Consider the following 17706-nt stretch of genomic DNA (forward strand, 5'->3'; position numbering starts at 1 on the left):
GGTGAGGTTTTAATCTTTTCTAATGAGGTGGGAAATTGAAAGGAGCATGTTTTAGTGCTGTGTTCCAGAGAGAGCATTACTGAGGGAAGATGGCACATGTTAACATAGCAAGCTTATCTGGTCCCTAGCCATTTTCCAGGGCATGATATGTTCAAAGATGAAGTCTATTTCTGAAGGAGAGATTAGGCTCTGAATTCAGCTGTTAAATTTACAGGTATCACAGAATGATCACATAGTCTCAGACTTTGTAGTGATGAAGCCATATGTGGTCATGCGTACCTGTACTTCCAGTGACATGGGAGTTTGAGCCCAGGAGGTTGTTAATACTTAGGGTACCACAGTAAAGCTTTCCCTCCAAAATCATAACCAAACAATAATGATTTTACATTAGCTAGAGTTACTATAGCAAATCCCACTGACTGAGTGGCCAGAAGAAACCTAGTTTCAGGATCCTGGGTACTTGACATCCAAGGTCAAAGGATTAGGGTCAATGTCCTCTGAGGCTCCTTTGTGTTTGTGCATACCTGGTGTATGGTACCAACCAAGAAAGACCGCAGAGCTTTTTTTGAACTTAAAGACCTTGAAAGACCCTGTCTCCAAAACAGTCATGTCGGAGGTGGGCTACTTACTCTCTCTGTAGTTGTACACAGTTATGCTAGCTTGAGTTTGGAGTTAAAAGGTTTAAGCCCACCTTGTTAAAGAGGTGCTGTTGCTACCTCTTGTGTATCTTGGCTTGACAAAGTCAGCTTGGCACAGCATGTAATGTAGTCCTAGTGAGCAGCATGGCTATGGGTGAATGATGGTGGCTCATGGTTTTGAGAGCTCACCTCCCGTTCAGGATTGTGCTAGTAGAACATGCTGTCCTGCTCAATAGAGATTGCATTGTCTGTGTATGACGTATTCTGGCTGACTTTGAGAATATGATGCCATTTGTTAAGATTGTATTGCGTGTAAACTGTTGTGATAGTGTTCACTACTCATGTAGATTAGTGAGTCAAGGCTTGGGATTAGCAGTGAGACCTTCTAGTGCTGAATTTTTCCTACTGGCCTCATTTTTCAACTTTGTTCTGCACTTTAGGGAGTCAGTATTTGCGATTACTGAGTCCATAGCCCTGTCTCTAGGAGTGGTTTTCTCATATGCCAGTCTCATAGAAGTGAGGAACATAATACTGAAAAAGGAAGATCAATATATTTGAGCAGGTCCTTTATCTATTGTCTAGTAAGTGCTTCCCCTTTTCTCGCATGCCATCCCTGCTTGCTATTCCAAACTAATGGGAAGAAGTGTATTATGTCCTAGTAATTAGCTATATATTCAAATGATTTGAATTAAAAGATAAGATTCTCCTCACTGTGCTATCGATGGCACTTGTGAGCCACCCATATTTTACAACTTTTGCCTGCTTAGCCCTAACTTGTATGCACTCTGTGTTGTCCAAGTTGTAATGAACTAAGTGACTTTCTTTCACAAATCAGGAAGGGTGTGAGGCCCCCTGTGTTTGTCAGGTCCCTGAAGCCTGTTGTAGTTCCTGTCACCCTTCAGCAAGTTCACCCCTAAGTGAGTATAGGAAGTTGGTCAGACAGTACTGCAGCAGCCTTTTTGGAACTGCCCCTGCCCCCACACTTCTAATCAGCACACAGTAAAACAAGTAGGTGGAAATGACCAAAGGAGCAGACCATTGGCTCTGCTCTCTCTAAACCATGATGACATGATGCAGTTTCATTGGAAAATGTCTGCCAGGATGTCCATTTACCTCTACATCCACATCTACCAAGTATGATAGGCAAGTGCTGTTGATACACAAGAGCTATGGTATAGCAGGACAATTAGCGCAAGCTACATGTTAAGTGCACCTTTATTCTAAGTACATACTAGCATATATTTTTAAACCTCATCAATACACAATGTGTCAAATCCAGCCCATCACTTCTCTCAAAAGGACCAAAAGCAGAGAATATTTTTCTTTTTTCTTTTTTTCTTTTTTTTTTCTTCCCTGTTTTGTTTTGCTTTTCATTTTGAAAAATGTGCTTGGGGGAAAAAGAAGACCGAAATTGGACTACCCAATAATTATTGTGAAATATAAATTGCAGTGCCCACAACTAAAGTTTTATTGAAGCACAGCTACATTCATTTGTTTACATTTACTGTTTTGCATCACATCATAACACTTGAGTAGTTGTGACAGACTATGGCTGGCTGGCAGAACCTCAGATATTTACTGTCTGGCTGTTAAGAGAAGTTTTGTGACCTGTACTTAAATTGCAAGAGTAGATTTATATATACTTAAAGTCATGTCTTAGCGTTTCTCTTGCCCTACACCTGACCTTATTCATAAGAGAATGTGGCATTATAAGAACTGTGTTCCAGCCTCCTGGTTTTATACATACCCAGATCTTGTATATACACACGCAGACTTGAGCACTGTATTATGAGATTCTGCGATGGAGCAAGGCTACCAAACATGAAGAGATCCCACAGAGCTAGGGGAAAGGACTGGGGCTCCTTCCTGTTCACCACTTTAAAATTGTGCCTTTTCCCAGTAACTGTTACACTAGACTCTTAAGTTTTGCCAACTTATTTCTAGTTAAGGAGATTAAAGGGAATAAGTTTTTAATTACTTGCAATGTTGAAGGCCTTTGTGACTCTTCCTTTTTGACAGGATGTTACCCTATAGAAAAACAGCACTAGCTATGGTTGATTGTGTAAGTCATTTTACTACCTTTAGAAGTAACTATGTTAATACTGCAAAGCAATAAGAACCTTCAGTTTTACATCATTTAATAAAATCAAATGTTTCTTTTTTTTTTTTTACAACATTGTTTACACTTTGTTTCAGTATATTTTTACTGAGAAAATAATTAACTTTGTTTTATTTTTAGGGTTATATCCTGTGTTGTGACCTCATGGTTTAAGTGGGAATAAAGATGAGTATAAGCAGTGATGAGGTCAACTTCTTGGTATATAGGTACTTGCAAGAGTCAGGTGAGTACTTCTATAAAGTAATAGGCCTCAAATTCCTTTACTATTCTCAAAATAATTTTTTATTCATTTGAAATTTGTACCAGTCCAAACTGTTGAGCTTTGTCTGTTTCTGGATGCTGGACTGCCACTTTCAAGCTGTGTTTGCTGCATGGTTTAACTCTCTGACTCTTTCAAATATGTTAGGATTGTCTCAGGCAAATACATAACTAGCAGTCTGTCTTTTGATTTTCAGAGGTCATTTTTAATAAGAAGGTGTTAAGAAGTGACGTTGCATATTTTAGTAAGAACTCAGATACAATCAGCTTGGTAATATATATTGCATGTGCACAGTTAATTGTTACTGTTACTTATAGTAAGGCTCTTAAAAGCGAAATTAACAGTATTTTTCAGAGTATTTTCATAAGTATTATTCCCAATTTATTAAAACCATTCTGATCTGAATTTTGGTTGATATATTGGGGTGGTTATTAATGTAGATTTTGAATGTAGCTTTTAATTAATTTTGAGGTTATTGATCATCCAAGTTTTCTACTTATGGAAATCTAATCATAAAATAGAAGTAACATTACAAGTGAAAATGTTCCTAGAATTCTCTCTGAGTAGCTGGGAAGATGATATCTAATCAGAAAGAGCAGATAGGAAAAAAGCTCAGTAAGCACCAAGGGGAGAGGAGTGGAGACTACAGTAATCAACCACCGGAGGGGTAGGGGTGGGGGTAGGAGAGGGAAGACAAGAGTGGCCAACTGTAGGGGTGAGGGGAGACTGAGCCTAACCAACCACGGTGGGGGTGGGAGTCAGCAGGAAGGAAGGAGAGCTCTGAGATAAGAGTCACCACCCAACAGAGAATAACTTCTTCGGAAGCTATGGAATTTGTTTATACTGAGAGGGAAGATAGATCCAATAGGAAACTGTTTAAGATAAGATGATTAATAAAGTAACAAAATAGTAGCCCTCATGCCTGTTCTGAATATAACCTGTGAAAGTCTGTACAAGTTATTATGCAACACTGCCCAACATGAAAAGGGCTTGTTGTGTGGACACCTTTGCTTTCTCCTCTTGAATTGGACCACTTGTCAAACCCCAGTTTTCAAGCTTTTGGACTAGCAGGCAGAAAGAGATGTGAAGGACTGGCATGAGGATTTGTAATGAAGTCTCCTTTGGTGTGTTTGAAAGGCAGCTGTTCGGGTCAGACCATTGGTCATTACTGTTCAAGAACATCAGAAACAGCTGGGTACCTCAGAGCACCCTGTCATTTACCCAGTGCCCAGGTGACGCAGGCAAGAGGTGCCTTACGGTGCTGCTCCTTGCTCAGATTCTCCTGTCCAAACAGTTCTACAAATTGCTTTTTATATTCCTACAAGAAAAGAATTGGAAAAGGGAGGAGGTAGTGAAATACTGATCTGTTTAATTTCTGAAAGACTATTCAGTGATTAAATATTAAACGTCTCATAAAGTTACCTGTATTCTCGATGAAAAATGTGAACACATTTTGGATGGTGTAGGTTACAGTGAAGAGAGAGGGCATGGTGGTCCCCATCTACAGCCAGTGCTTAGGATGGTGTAGATTAAAGATGAAGCCAGAGAGGGGGCATAGTGGTGCCTATCCATGGCCCAGAGCTTAGCAGTTGCAGGATCAGAAAAGTTAGTGTCCCCTCCAGCTACAAATAGTTTATGGCCAGCCTGGGCTATATATAAGACCTTAACCTGCCAAAAACAAAACTAAAGCAAGAATTGTATTTTTAAGGACCCTGAATTGGCTCAAGTCATCTTAGTTTATATAATTAGTGTTCATTGCATTATTAGATGGGCTTTTGTTATGTCTTAGCATTATACTTCCATTGTATGGTATTGAAAAATTAGTAAATAACATGTATAAAAGTGAAGAAAGTATCTTTGTAAAAATTGTAACTTATGACAGGAAAAAACTGATTTTCTTGATGAGATTTTAACTGAGGATGTTTATTGTCTGGCAGTGCACCTTGCCGTTAATGTAATCCTACTTCCTGACTCAGAGTTTGTGACTGGTATTGTCCTTGGCTGCTTGCATTAGAATCACCTGGTAAACAGAAGGCATCCCAGGTGACTCAGGCCAAACAAAGTGTAAAGGTCACTGTTTTGCGTCAGTCATAGGACAGGGATGGCTGGCAAGATGGCTCAGTACATGTAAAGGCACATGCTTTGAAGCCTCAAGACCTGATTTTGATCCCTGGAACCACGTAGAGAGGTGAAAAGAGAACAGAGCCCATGACGGTCTCTACTTCCACCCCACACTAATAATTAATAATAACAGATACATTTTAAAATACAAAGTAGCTGTACTTTTTAGAAAAGAGGCAGGGTGGAAAGTACATATCATATATGCAAGCATGTTCACAATATCATGAAAGAAAATTATAATTAATGACTTGAATTTAGAGTGAACAGGCTGAAGGGTGAACATTCTGGGATGTGGACTAAGTCATGTCTCCTAAGAACCATCGTTGACCGCACTGTGTGTGATCAAAGGTCAAACAAGCAATGGGATATGCTTTGTTATATAAGCTGTCACCAGACATTGCCTTTAAATGTGTCCAGATGCAGAAAACAGTAGCGTTGAAGGATGTTACAGTACTGTGAATGCAGTACAAGGACCTGGAACCTAGTTATCCCAGCCACAACAGACTTCATTTGCCATGAAACTGAGCACTTAGCTTGTGTTCAGAAAGCTCAGCTTCGGCTCTGACACATGGTTGTTGTCATCTCTGGAACCATGGGGCTCATTTGTATTAGCTCTGTTGATTGCAGGGGTGCTTGTAACAATCAGTTAAATACTTGTGTAATATAAGTTTTAGTTATAACAATTTCTCTTGAAATGTCTTAACAATACAAAAGAATCCTTCCTATTCCTTGCCATATCCCCTATGAAATAAGGTAAGGGGACAGAAAGGAGGCCAGGACAGACGCCAGGACAGAGATGCTTGAAGAACTAGCCTGTGAAATGAGCAGACTAGAGTAAAAGGTCTCGTTCTGGCTCTCAGATGAGAAATGCCTTACGAAGCTTTCTTCTGTTTTGATAAATAATTGGCTGAGCGGTAACATTTTTCAGTAAGCACTTGTAACATCTGTTCCCTGAATCCTATGTTTAATGTTGACTAGACTGTGGCACCCATATCTAGAGGGAATGAAGCTATTTTCATCTTAAACCTCCAGATGACTAACTTCAGAGTCGGGGTTGCTTGTTGAAAAGAGATGGCATCACAAATGCTTTAAATAATAAGTTGGCCTTATCTTTCTAAATTGCCCCTCACAGGTCAAGATGAAGACAAAGGTATTATTTATCATTGGACTTTTATTAAGTATTGTATTTTTTTTCATACTTGTTGAATGATTTCTTTTTTTTTCTTTTTTCTTTCTCCTTTATTAATTTATTCTTGTTACATCTCAATGGTTATCCCATCCCTTGTATCCTCCCATTCTTCCCTCCCTCCCATTTTCCCCTTATTCCCCTCCTCTATGACTGTTCCTGAGGTATATGCTCATAGGGTATCAAGTCTCTTCTTGGTAACCTGCTGTCCTTCCTCTGAGTGCCACCAGGTCTCCCCCTCCAGGGGACATGGTCAAAGGTGAGGCACCAGAGTATGTGAGAAAGTAATATCCCACTCTCCACTCTACTGTGGAGAGTGTTCTGACCATTGAATCTTTGTTTTTATTATTATTTTTTATTTTTTTATTTTTTTCCTCCTTTATTAATTTATTCTTGTTACATCTCAATGGTTATCCCATCCCTTGTATCCTCCCATTCTTCCCTCCCTCCCAATTTCCCCTTATTCCCCTCCCCTATGACTGTTCCTGAGGGGGATTACCTCCCCCTCTATATGATCATAGGGTATCAAGTCTCTTCTTGGTTTATTAAGTATTGTAAATTTACACTTCTCAGTTTTGTCTCAGTTAAGTTTGTGATAGAACATTGGTGAGGGCCTCACCTGATTCAGCATTTTTAGGAAGCCAACCCAATGCAGCAAATACTTGTTAGGAATTATAATAATTATTATTATTTAACTTTTGAGGTAGCTTAAAAATTAGAAGTATTTGTTACATATAAGCAAGATTGACTTGAACAAGAGTTCCTCCTCTAGTTTGTGTTTGTCCCAGGGTGTGGATTTGATTGCCCTGTGGACTTAGCTGGCAACCCTGTACAGTGGTCTGTGATGCATCATGTAATTGAATCTGACGCAGTGTTCCCTAGAGCTAAACTGCTTTGAACCTTCCCTCTATCCCTGCCCGTATTCAACTTTGTTAGATAGGGGTGTTAAATAAATTTTCTTGTAGACTTTTTTGTGGTATTTGAGTCTTCTGCTTTATTTAAGAATATAAAATTTCAATTGAGCAGTGGCTGCACATGCCTTCAATTTTAGCATGTTGGGAGGCAGAGGCAAGTATTTCTCTGAGTTCAAGGCCAGCCAGGGCTACACCGAGAAACCTTGTCTTAATAAGCCAAAAGAAAAAAAGAAGATCAAGTTTCATTTTGATCCCTTTGTGTGTTTGGTTGGAGAAGTCTTTGCAGATTTGAGTGTCGTCGCACATGTTCAAGAGCTCAGTAACATCTCTGTTGATGATGAACTTTGCTATTAAAAGTCATGAAACAGGTGCACTCTATGATTGACTAAGTAGAAATTGCAAAAATCAAAATGTACTTACTTCTACAAAAGCCATTAAATAACTAGATTATTATGCTGGAAAGTCTTAGGGAAAAAACCCCATGGTTTTAGAATTGAGAGTCATGGTGCAGGCATTCTCCATATCACTGCCTCTTCTCTAACCTCTTCGAAAGGTCTCCTGGGTATAGGCCTACAACCATACTTGTTTGTGATATGGTCTTTGCCCAAACAGTGTAGAAAGTGAGCACTCCTAATCTAAAAGTCTGAAAGCCAAAATGCTTCAGAGTCTAATATCATATAATAACTAAATTAATGCAAATAGAAGATTCCTCATCTGACCTCATGCTGACATGTCTCAGTTAAAATACAGGCACACAGTAATGTTACAAAGAACACCTTCAGATTTAGTATAGTAAGAGATGTACCGTCAAGGAGTTTGTTTTTAAACATGGGTATCATCCTCAAGAAGGCAGACTCATTTTAGACAGTCAGATGCTCCAGAATGTGAGGTCAGAGTCACATGTGGCTATTTCAGATGTGGAATACTTGGCCTGTGTTTTAGTTAGAAGACCATACATCAAAACCCCATATTAATGTTTTTAACTTAGAAAATGTGATCATAATAAGAACAGAACAAATGGAAAATGTTTAACATTCAGCTTCTATACCACCAGTCACAGTTCATTCATTTTTCTTCTTTGATGGTTTTCTGTTAACCTCAATAGTGTTAATAAAATGACAGCACAGTTTCTGTTGACTCATGTAAAGGTAATTAGATAGGTAATCCTTCTTTCCCATACTAGCCATGAAAAATAGGACAGAAGGGAACTTGGGTTGTGTCTAGCTTCAGTTTTTCTCTTCCTCCCCCTCCTCTTCCTCCTTCTCCTCCTCTTTTATTTTTAAAATGAGAAGTGCAAGTCAGCATTTTTGTTTCTTTATAATAAAATGTATATAATGAAAATTAGGGGTGACTTAAGTAAAGCCCCAATTTAAGGACTTTTATACTTTCAAATCAAGTTTTCCTTACTTTTAAGTGGTATGACCATTTTGTCTGGAACTTTATTATTTTTCATTTCAAGTGATATTGAAGTCTATTGGAATAGTTGCCAGAGTTCTTGCTCAGTCTTGATTTCATTGTCCTTGTTATTTTTGACATAGTGCGGCAAAAGTATAAAGAGGTACACATACATTGCTGGTAGCTTTCATGTGTTTATATAGTTTAAAAAAAAAACTATGATGGTCATAATGATATCCTTTAAATTTTCTCTCCCTGTCCTCCCACCCCACCTCACTTTCTCGCTTTCTTACCATGCGCACATGCACAAAGATCTTTTGAGGGAAACTTTCCTAAGGAGAAAAAGATGTATATATAGACATCCAATGTAAAAGTCTTTAAAAAAATGAACATCATCAAAGCCCAGGTATCAGGGTGAAACATAAATGACTTTCAGTCTCAATGTTGTGATCCTGGTTAAATAGTTCAGAGGGTCTAATATTCATACAAACTCTAAACTAGTTAGTAGTTTTGCTTGTTGTTGGTTTTGTTTTTTTCCTGTTTGTGGAGATTGCTAGGCATTAAACAGGCCAGGGCCTTCTGTACAGGTGCTCTAGCACAAAGCTTACTCCTCCATCCTGGACATAAGTTTTAAAAGCAAGATTTAGGGCATAGGACTGTGTGTTTAGTGTGTGAGTGCTGCCCGTCTATTCGTGGCTCTGTAGAACTGACCATGCTTTGTTGCAGCCCTACAGCATGTGGATAGTATGAACAAAATGCAATTTCTGAGTATTACTGTTCTGAAGCTTAAACAGGAACCTATCAGTTTCATCTCCCTACTAGGACAACACTTGGTTCTTTTACACTTTGCCTTAAGGGAAAAAGAAAAGCTAGATTGCTTGTCCATAACCACAATGTTCAAGAACTTTTTTTTTTTAATTTTAGATTGCTGTGTTTTGTGTTTGCAAAGTAGAGTTACAAGGCTGTAGAGTACTCATTCTCCTCTTCAAGTCCAGCTTGTCCCTAGACAATACTTGCTTAACTAAGCAGTGTGACAAAACAGGAACTATGTGACTGACTGTGTAACCCAGGCATACATATGCACAAAGACATCACACATACATACCCTGCCACTCTCTCCATGACACACTTCCAGTGTGTGACTTCCTGATTTCTACCTCAGCCCTCTTCAGGGCTCCTCTCTTTCCTGCTCTTGGTTACCCTACATACATTATGGAGGTGCTACTTATGTCAGACTCAACGTTTACCTGTGAAAAGGAGGGGTGCTGTTTTTAATAAGCCAGATTTCAACAGTTTGCAGATTTAAGCAATTCCCTCTGCTCTTGTGTAAATGTAAAGTTGTCCTGGAAACAGCTTTTCTTTGTTCTTTTTTCTTTTAATTAAATAAATGAGAACTTAAGGGGGAGCATAAACCTGGTTAAAAATTTAGTTGTTTTTAAACAAAGACTATAACTTTTCTGGAGTGACAGATTTTTACATATGCCAAAATGTGTTGTGGTGAAGGAGCCTTCTGATTAAATGGATGATTAAACAGGTAACTTGCTAGTTTCTCAGAGTTAAAGGATTGCTATATTTAAGCCCTTTCCTTGGCTGACACATCAAGTAGTCAGTGTAGACTATGTACATTCGTATGTACGCGCGCGCGCGCACACACACACACACACACACACACACACACACGAGAAACTGATTAACCTGGGATAGTGAGATGACACTTACTTCCATTCAAATGAGGACAAAGAAGATTGCTCAGACATGCAGAATAGTGGAGTATGGTAAAGATGCCGAATGCCATTAGTACGTGCACTGGGAATGGGGCCTGCCCTAAGGAGAGAGGAAGCTTTGCAGAAAGGTAGGACTAAGTTCCAGAAATGGTTGCATCTATGTCATAAGATGTTATTGTGACAGCTGAAGAGAGTACCAAGAGGATTTGTTATGTGATACTGTCAGTTTTAAGTTGATGAGTAGTCAGCTAACTGAAGGAAGGGAGGGATGCACAGACGAAGGTGTCCAAGCTAAACGTGAGGGAGACTAAACTTAGTTCTTGATGGAAGGACAGGTCAGGTGCAGAGAGTTTGGAGGTAGGAAGGTTTGACTTGATGATGCTTGAAGAGGCCAAAGGGGAATTGGGAGTTAATGTAACTGACCTTGTAGTTTTATGAAATGAAGTCAGACACTTCCAAGAAAAAAGTTTCCAGAAGGCTTTGAGCAGTCCAACACTGAGCAACCTTGTGTGTGTTTATAGAGCTAAAGAAGACATACTAGTTCAATTTCTAGTCAGATGTGTACATGTAGGCCTTTCCTGGGACTAGCAGCATGCAGAGGACAGCCAGCCAGAAGCTGGCTGCTCCTGGTTGTCCCCTTGCTGTTTGAGATCACTCTGAGCACATATGCAGTGGCTTGAGATGCCTTTCATCATGTCTGGCAAAATGAGCCCTAACTGTGCTCAGCTCAAGCAGTTATATTCTTGGGCCAAACATTAAGCTTAAACTGGAAGAAATTTTTACAGGGCCTGGAATCTAATAGTTCTGGGTAATGCTACATTTGATGATAATGTGGAGAAACCAGATTTTAATTCAGTTTATAACCGCTACTGAATATAGTTGCATTCCTAATCCTGGTAGTAAAGCTAGTAAAATGTCCTAGTGTTTCATGTAGCACCTTTTCATCTTTCTCAGCCCCAAGGGACAGCGGAGCAGTGATGGACTGCTGCTCTCTGGCTGGGAAGTGCAATCTTGCTGCCATATTTTGACTTTTAAAAAGAGGCAGGATGCAGAATGGATTTGAGTCCTTACTGTGTCCTGTGACTATTTTCCAGCCTTAATTCCTAATACAGTATAACCTAGCACATGGTGCCTCCCATAATGTCATCTTCTGTTTCACTGTCTTCCCAGGTGGTTGCCCCCACCTGATTTTTGGTTTGCTATTTACTCAGGAATCTCCAGTCTCCAACTTTTTTTTTTGTAGACCAGGCTGGCCTCGAACTTACAGTCATTTTTCCTAATGATTCCAGCATTTAGTCAGCCCTTTCTCTGCTGGTGGTCTGGAACCTAGCAGATTCAGGAACTTGGAATTCCTGAAGAATAATGCTTATGAATTGTGTCTTGGTCCCCTGTCTCACAGCCACAGTTGCTTTAGCCATCTCTGTGACACTCTTAAATGCACTTCATCACAAACTAGCCTGTGGGTGAGAACATGAGGTTAAAACCAAGGTTTTAGAGAGATGCCTGTATCTCCTCCCACTGTGGGCTGTTGAGATCCCAACCAAGTGTACTTTGGTCACCCCGAGCCTTTCCCAGCCATGTGCTGCTAGAAATCACACAGGGGTTTAAATCTTAGTAACTGATGGGATTTCAGTAAAGAGGACAACCGCCCTGTCCGTTACTGGAACTTCACTTTGCAGTCTGGATGAGACTTTCATAAAAAGAGGAAGCTAATGTAAAGAGATTGGTTATGTGAGCCTTGTGTTTTTAAATGTTATTATTATTATATTTTTACTATTTAATTTATTGATATGACCTGTGTAGCCAGCTCCTGCTGTCCTGGAATATGTTGTGTAGCCTGCCTCTGTCTCTTTCTCTTTGGTGCTGGGACTAACTGTTAATAGACTTAGAAACTTGATTTTCATTTTGTAGTTCTTAAGAGTTTGTTTAAAGCCAGGTGGTGGAGGCACTCACCTTTAATCCCAGCACTCGGGAGGCAGAAGCAGGCAGATCGCTGTAAGTTCGAGGCCAGCCTAGTCTACAAAGTGAGTCCAGGACAGCCAAGCTACACAGAGAAACCCTGACTTGAAAAACAAAAAACAAACAAACAAACAAACAAAAAAAGTATGAATTAAATGTTACAGTTTGGCTTTCTACTTTTTTGGGAAACAGTCTCATGCAGCCCAGGTTCGTCTCTATATGGCCAAAGATAATCTTGAACTCAGGTCTTCCAGCCTCTACCTTCTGAATGCTGGGAGTACAGGTGTGCACCATTGCAGACAGTGATCAGTGCTAAGCCCAGGACTCCTATGCATGCTGGGCCAGCACTACTGACAGAGCTACATCTCCAGCCCAAGGCTGGGGTCATCTTGTTTTGTTTCTGTTGTTTTATAGTTTGCATTTTATTTCCTAACTCTTTTTATAAAGCCACAAAACATTGAAGGTGTTTTATAGTTTGTCTCTAAATCTGACCTGTCACATAAATCTTGATTTCAGTTTGTCTCAGGATGCAGTTGAGATGTGTTTCTCAAAGCTTTTCAGTTTTTACATTTGCTGCATTTTCTTGAGGAAAGTGGTGCTATTGTTCTTTAGAAAAATTGATGCCATGTAACCCAGTAGAAATCAGGTAATTATGAGAAGTACATTGAGTCACGAGCAAAAGAAAATAAAAAGCTGACATGTTTCTTTTTTAAATATTTCTTGTATTTAATATCGTATTTTACTTTAGTTGTCCATTAACAATTTCAAATGATGGTACATAATTAGAAACAAGTATAACATTTTTTCCTGTTTGTAATTTAATGTGCTGTTACTAGGAAAATAAGTTCTCACACTTTTTCTTTTGTTTTTAGGATTTTCTCATTCCGCGTTTACCTTTGGTATAGAGAGCCATATAAGTCAGTCCAATATAAATGGTGCCCTCGTCCCACCTGCTGCATTGATCTCTATCATCCAGAAAGGCCTACAGTATGTAGAGGCAGAAGTTAGTATAAATGAGGTAAGGCACGTGATTCTGATGCTTAAATGTGTTTGTTTATTCAGTATCTGACCTTTACTTCACTGGATTCAGATTATTTTTCATAATGTACTAGTCAGGTTGTACCCACTGTGCCACATGGAGTTCTATACAATGGGCAATCTCTTTCTGTCTGTCTGTCTGTCTTTGTCTCTGTCTCTGTCTCTGTCTCTTTCTTTCTCTCTCCTCCCCCCCCCCCCCCCCCAGGAAATAATTTTGTTGTATAGTACTGAGAAGTACTTAGAAACAGCAAGGAGCTAGCCATTGTTAGTTTCATGTACCCTGATTTTGGAAGCCAATTTTTTATAATTGATGCCAGCTTTGATGCTTAGAGCTTTGTGTCCGAGGTTCATGTGTGAGTAGTTATTTGTTTTGGGTGTTGGCATGCTACTGGTGCCTGAGGCAAATTACCATCTTACTGGGTGTATAAATCAGCTTTGTAGCACAGCCAAACTCATTCAGTTCTAGACCATTTATGGGTCAATACTGGGAACCTCCAGTACTGTTACTAGGATCTTACGGCTTTCAAAGCACTAGTAAGTGTGCACTGTGTGTTCCTTTTGAAAAGTCTGCAGAGCTTTTCTGTAGCTACAAAGTTTAGGGTATGGCCAGTACTCCAAACGTGTTGACGGCTTCCCTTTATTTTCACTTGACAGGTGAGCACACTCCTCTCCCACCCCACCCCCTCCAAAGTAAATGAGAATTTAGCTATTTAAAGCAGTCCAGTCTGCTGTTGGTACACTCAAGGACAGATCCCACATCCCCACAGTTAGCACTGTCTACAGGTGTTTTTCACTTGCACCAAATGGCAAGTTTGTATATCATACACATCTAGAGCTCCTTTATGGTGTAATTATCCTGGAATGTTAGAGTTATCCTGTAATGTTTAGAGAAAACCAACAAGGAAAAGATCTGCCTTAGTTCATCACAGGTGTGTTTTTTAATTCCAAGACCTGGATGCAGAGTATTGATGGAGGCACTGCCTCCTTGTTGTATGGATGCAGAGTATTGATGGAGGCACTGCCTCCTTGTTGTATGGATGCAGAGTACTGGGAGGCACTGCCTCCTTGTTGTATGGATGCAGAGTACTGATGGAGGCACTGCCTCCTTGTTGTATGGATGCAGAGTACTGATGGGGGCACTGCCTCCTTGTTGTATGGATGTAGAGTACTGATGGGGGCACTGCCTCCTTGTTGTATGGATGCAGAGTACTGATGGGGGCACTGCCTCCTTGTTGTATGGATGCAGAGTACTGATGGAGGCACTGCCTCCTTGTTGTATGGATGCAGAGTACTGATGGGGGCACTGCCTCCTTGTTGTATGGATGCAGAGTACTGATGGAGGCACTGCCTCCTTGTTGTATGACTTACTCATATCAGTGGATTTTTTTTTACAAACTGCTTTCTTTACCTGAATTTTATGTATTTGCATTTTGTTATCTGTTAAAGCTTTTATGAGTGGCCTCTTTTTACATTTGTCTTTGTGCAGAGTTTAGCAGGACGTAAGTGATGAGTAGATGGCTGTTTACCTCTGCCTCACACCCGTGTTATCTTTTTCCCTTCCCGCTTTCTTGCACACATTCAGATATTTACTAGGTTTTCCTCAGAATGAAGCTCTTCATTTTGTTAGTGGAATGCATGTTGCCCTCAAGGCTATATCTCAATTTTCTTTCCCATTTTTCTAACCTCAGGATGGCACCTTATTTGATGGTCGACCCATAGAGTCTCTGTCCCTGATAGATGCTGTCATGCCTGATGTAGTCCAAACAAGACAACAAGCCTATAGAGACAAGCTTGCACAGCAGCATGCAGCTGCAGCCGCTGCTGCAGCTGCGAACCAACAAGGATCTACAAAAAATGGAGAGAACACAGCAAACGGGGAGGAGAATGGAGCACACAGCATCGCAAGTGAGCTGAGACTGTTCAGAGACTGAGAAAATAATGTTGATTTACTAGAATGCTGCCCCTTCCTTAGAGCTGACATCATACCCAGGGTTTGCCTCTACTACTAACTTGCATCACAGAGTTCAGATTTTATACCTAAGGTTCCAAAAAGCTTAAATTCACTGTATGTGAATGCTTTTTCTACTCTTAGTGAAGTTTGCATCTGTATTTTATTTCTAAGTAAAATTTGTGATATTCTCTGTTTCAAATGTACAGTAAGGCTCTGACACTGAGGAATAAAGATGGCTTATATTATATGAATGATATCAGCAACCCCTACTGGCAGAAACTCAGAATAGTATTGATACAGACTTTAATTTAGCCATGCTGAGGTATAACCTTTTTTACTCCCTTACCACTTCCATATACATATTCTGTATATATAAATACTCACACTTTTTATTCTAGTACAGTCATACTTGCTAGAAATGTGCTTACCTTCTGACAAAGACTGTTATTTCTCATGATGCAGATAATCACACTGACATGATGGAAGTAGATGGGGATGTTGAAATCCCTCCCAATAAAGCAGTTGTGCTACGGGGCCATGAATCCGAAGTTTTCATCTGTGCCTGGAACCCTGTCAGTGATCTCTTGGCATCAGGGTAGGTTTCTCAAAGTGATGTCTAGATGTTGGATTTACTGTTTAGCTTTGAATTGTTGCTTCTCCTGAGTCCTTGGATTATAAGCCTGCTTCACCACGCCCAGCTTCACAGTGGCCATTAAGAATGGACTGCTATGTATTGCGTGTATATGTCACTTTCCAGGCACTTTTGTTGGTTGCTTGTGGATATTTTGCCTTAGTAAATTTGTATTTTTTGTGAAGTAATTTTAGAATTACTTGGTAGAAGCTCTAAAATGTAGAATAAGAAAAATATTAGAAATGTTTATGCCTGGTAGTCCACTTCTCACTCAGATGGTAAATGTGTGGCTTAGATTCTGGAATGCTTGCAAATATCATGAGGACTAAGCCAATGTTTGCACTTTGAAGGTCTGGAGACTCCACAGCAAGAATATGGAACCTAAGTGAGAATAGCACGAGTGGCCCCACGCAGCTGGTGCTTAGACACTGCATACGGGAAGGAGGGCAGGACGTTCCCAGTAACAAGGATGTCACCTCCCTAGATTGGAATGTGAGTTCTCTTTACTTGCTTAAGTGGTCTGTAAATGAGGATATTTGAGGACTTGACATACAATCTGGAAAGTAGAACCTGTTTTTACCTTCAACCTGGCTCTATGTTCCTAAAGTCCTAATCAGAATTAAAAAGCATTTTGGAAGATTTTGCTTTTTACTTCTTATAAAAACATTCTCATAGTATCATTTTTATGTCTCCCTATTCTGCTACCTGCCCCATTCTTATTCATGGGCATCTGTGAAAATGTTGTACAGAGGCCACTGTCAGTCAGTCCTGCTTCACAGCGCTTACTCCTAGTGCTCAAATTTGGTATGAGCCTTTCAGAGAACACTAGCTTCATCAGGGAAGGGTGTTTTGTTGGCCTTTGTTGGCATTCCCACACATAGAAGGGTCTTTGTGCCTGGGACTTCCACAGGAAGCATGTGTGTAGTAATGAAATGGCATTTTGGGGTTGTGTAACAAACAAAATGTATTTCTCTGACAGAGTGAAGGTACACTTCTAGCAACTGGGTCATATGATGGATTTGCCAGAATATGGACTAAAGATGGTACATATTTTTCTAAGTTTATTGATGTTTACAAATTATAGTTTATAGAGTTTGAAGTAATTTTAAAGATTTCATTTTTTAACTTAGGTAATCTTGCCAGTACCTTGGGACAGCATAAAGGCCCTATATTTGCATTAAAATGGAATAAGAAAGGAAATTTCATCTTGAGTGCTGGCGTAGATAAGGTAAACGAACATTCAGATAAGTTCTGTAAGGAATATATTTGAAAGTAATTGTTTTTCTTTCTTGCTAATCACTTAAACACACTTCAATTCATACAAGTATGAATTTGTGACAATAATAGAAATAATTTTTAATATTTTCTGCAAGATTTCCTGAATCTACTCATACTTTTTGTTGATATGACTATTAAAGTAATGATGAGTGTGCCATGTAATAGATCTGGCATAAAGGAGATTTATTGTGGCAAAGGACTGGGGACACCCACAACAGAGCACACAGATGGCTGGCAGGCCCTTCTTACTCAGCATACAAGCAGTAGATGATGACCTCAGAGGTTGCTAGGCCCCTGAGAGGTAGCGAGTGGGACTGCCTATATGCTAATTATGACTACTCATTTTTTCTGGGATTTGAACCTAATGAAATGTTGTCATTAGGCACTTTGTGCTTTCCCAGTTTATCTCAGTGGCAACTGTGGCTGTGGAGTGACTCCATGGCCCCCCATATCCTCTTGTGCTTAATTGAACCACAATACCTTGCTAGCTCCA

General features: G+C 39.8%; 1 protein-coding gene across 5 annotated transcripts in view; it reads left to right on the forward strand.

The window, feature by feature from the left end:
• TBL1XR1 (TBL1X/Y related 1) overlaps positions 1-17706 on the forward strand; it is a 152832-nt gene that overhangs the window by 115609 nt on the left and 19517 nt on the right. For all 5 annotated transcript variants that reach the window (XM_084769786.1, XM_084769783.1, XM_084769785.1 and 2 more), the window contains 7 exons: positions 2878-2980; positions 13188-13333; positions 15042-15258; positions 15767-15899; positions 16286-16427; positions 16915-16978; positions 17066-17163. In XM_084769786.1, coding sequence (XP_084625912.1) covers positions 2923-2980; positions 13188-13333; positions 15042-15258; positions 15767-15899; positions 16286-16427; positions 16915-16978; positions 17066-17163 — 858 coding nt within the window. In that variant the 5' untranslated portion in view covers positions 2878-2922. The remainder of the gene's footprint in view (positions 1-2877; positions 2981-13187; positions 13334-15041; positions 15259-15766; positions 15900-16285; positions 16428-16914; positions 16979-17065; positions 17164-17706) is intronic.

The sequence above is a fragment of the Acomys minous genome (assembly GCF_964271855.1).
Source record: "Acomys minous genome assembly, chromosome: 19".
Classification (NCBI taxonomy): domain Eukaryota; kingdom Metazoa; phylum Chordata; class Mammalia; order Rodentia; family Muridae; genus Acomys; species Acomys minous.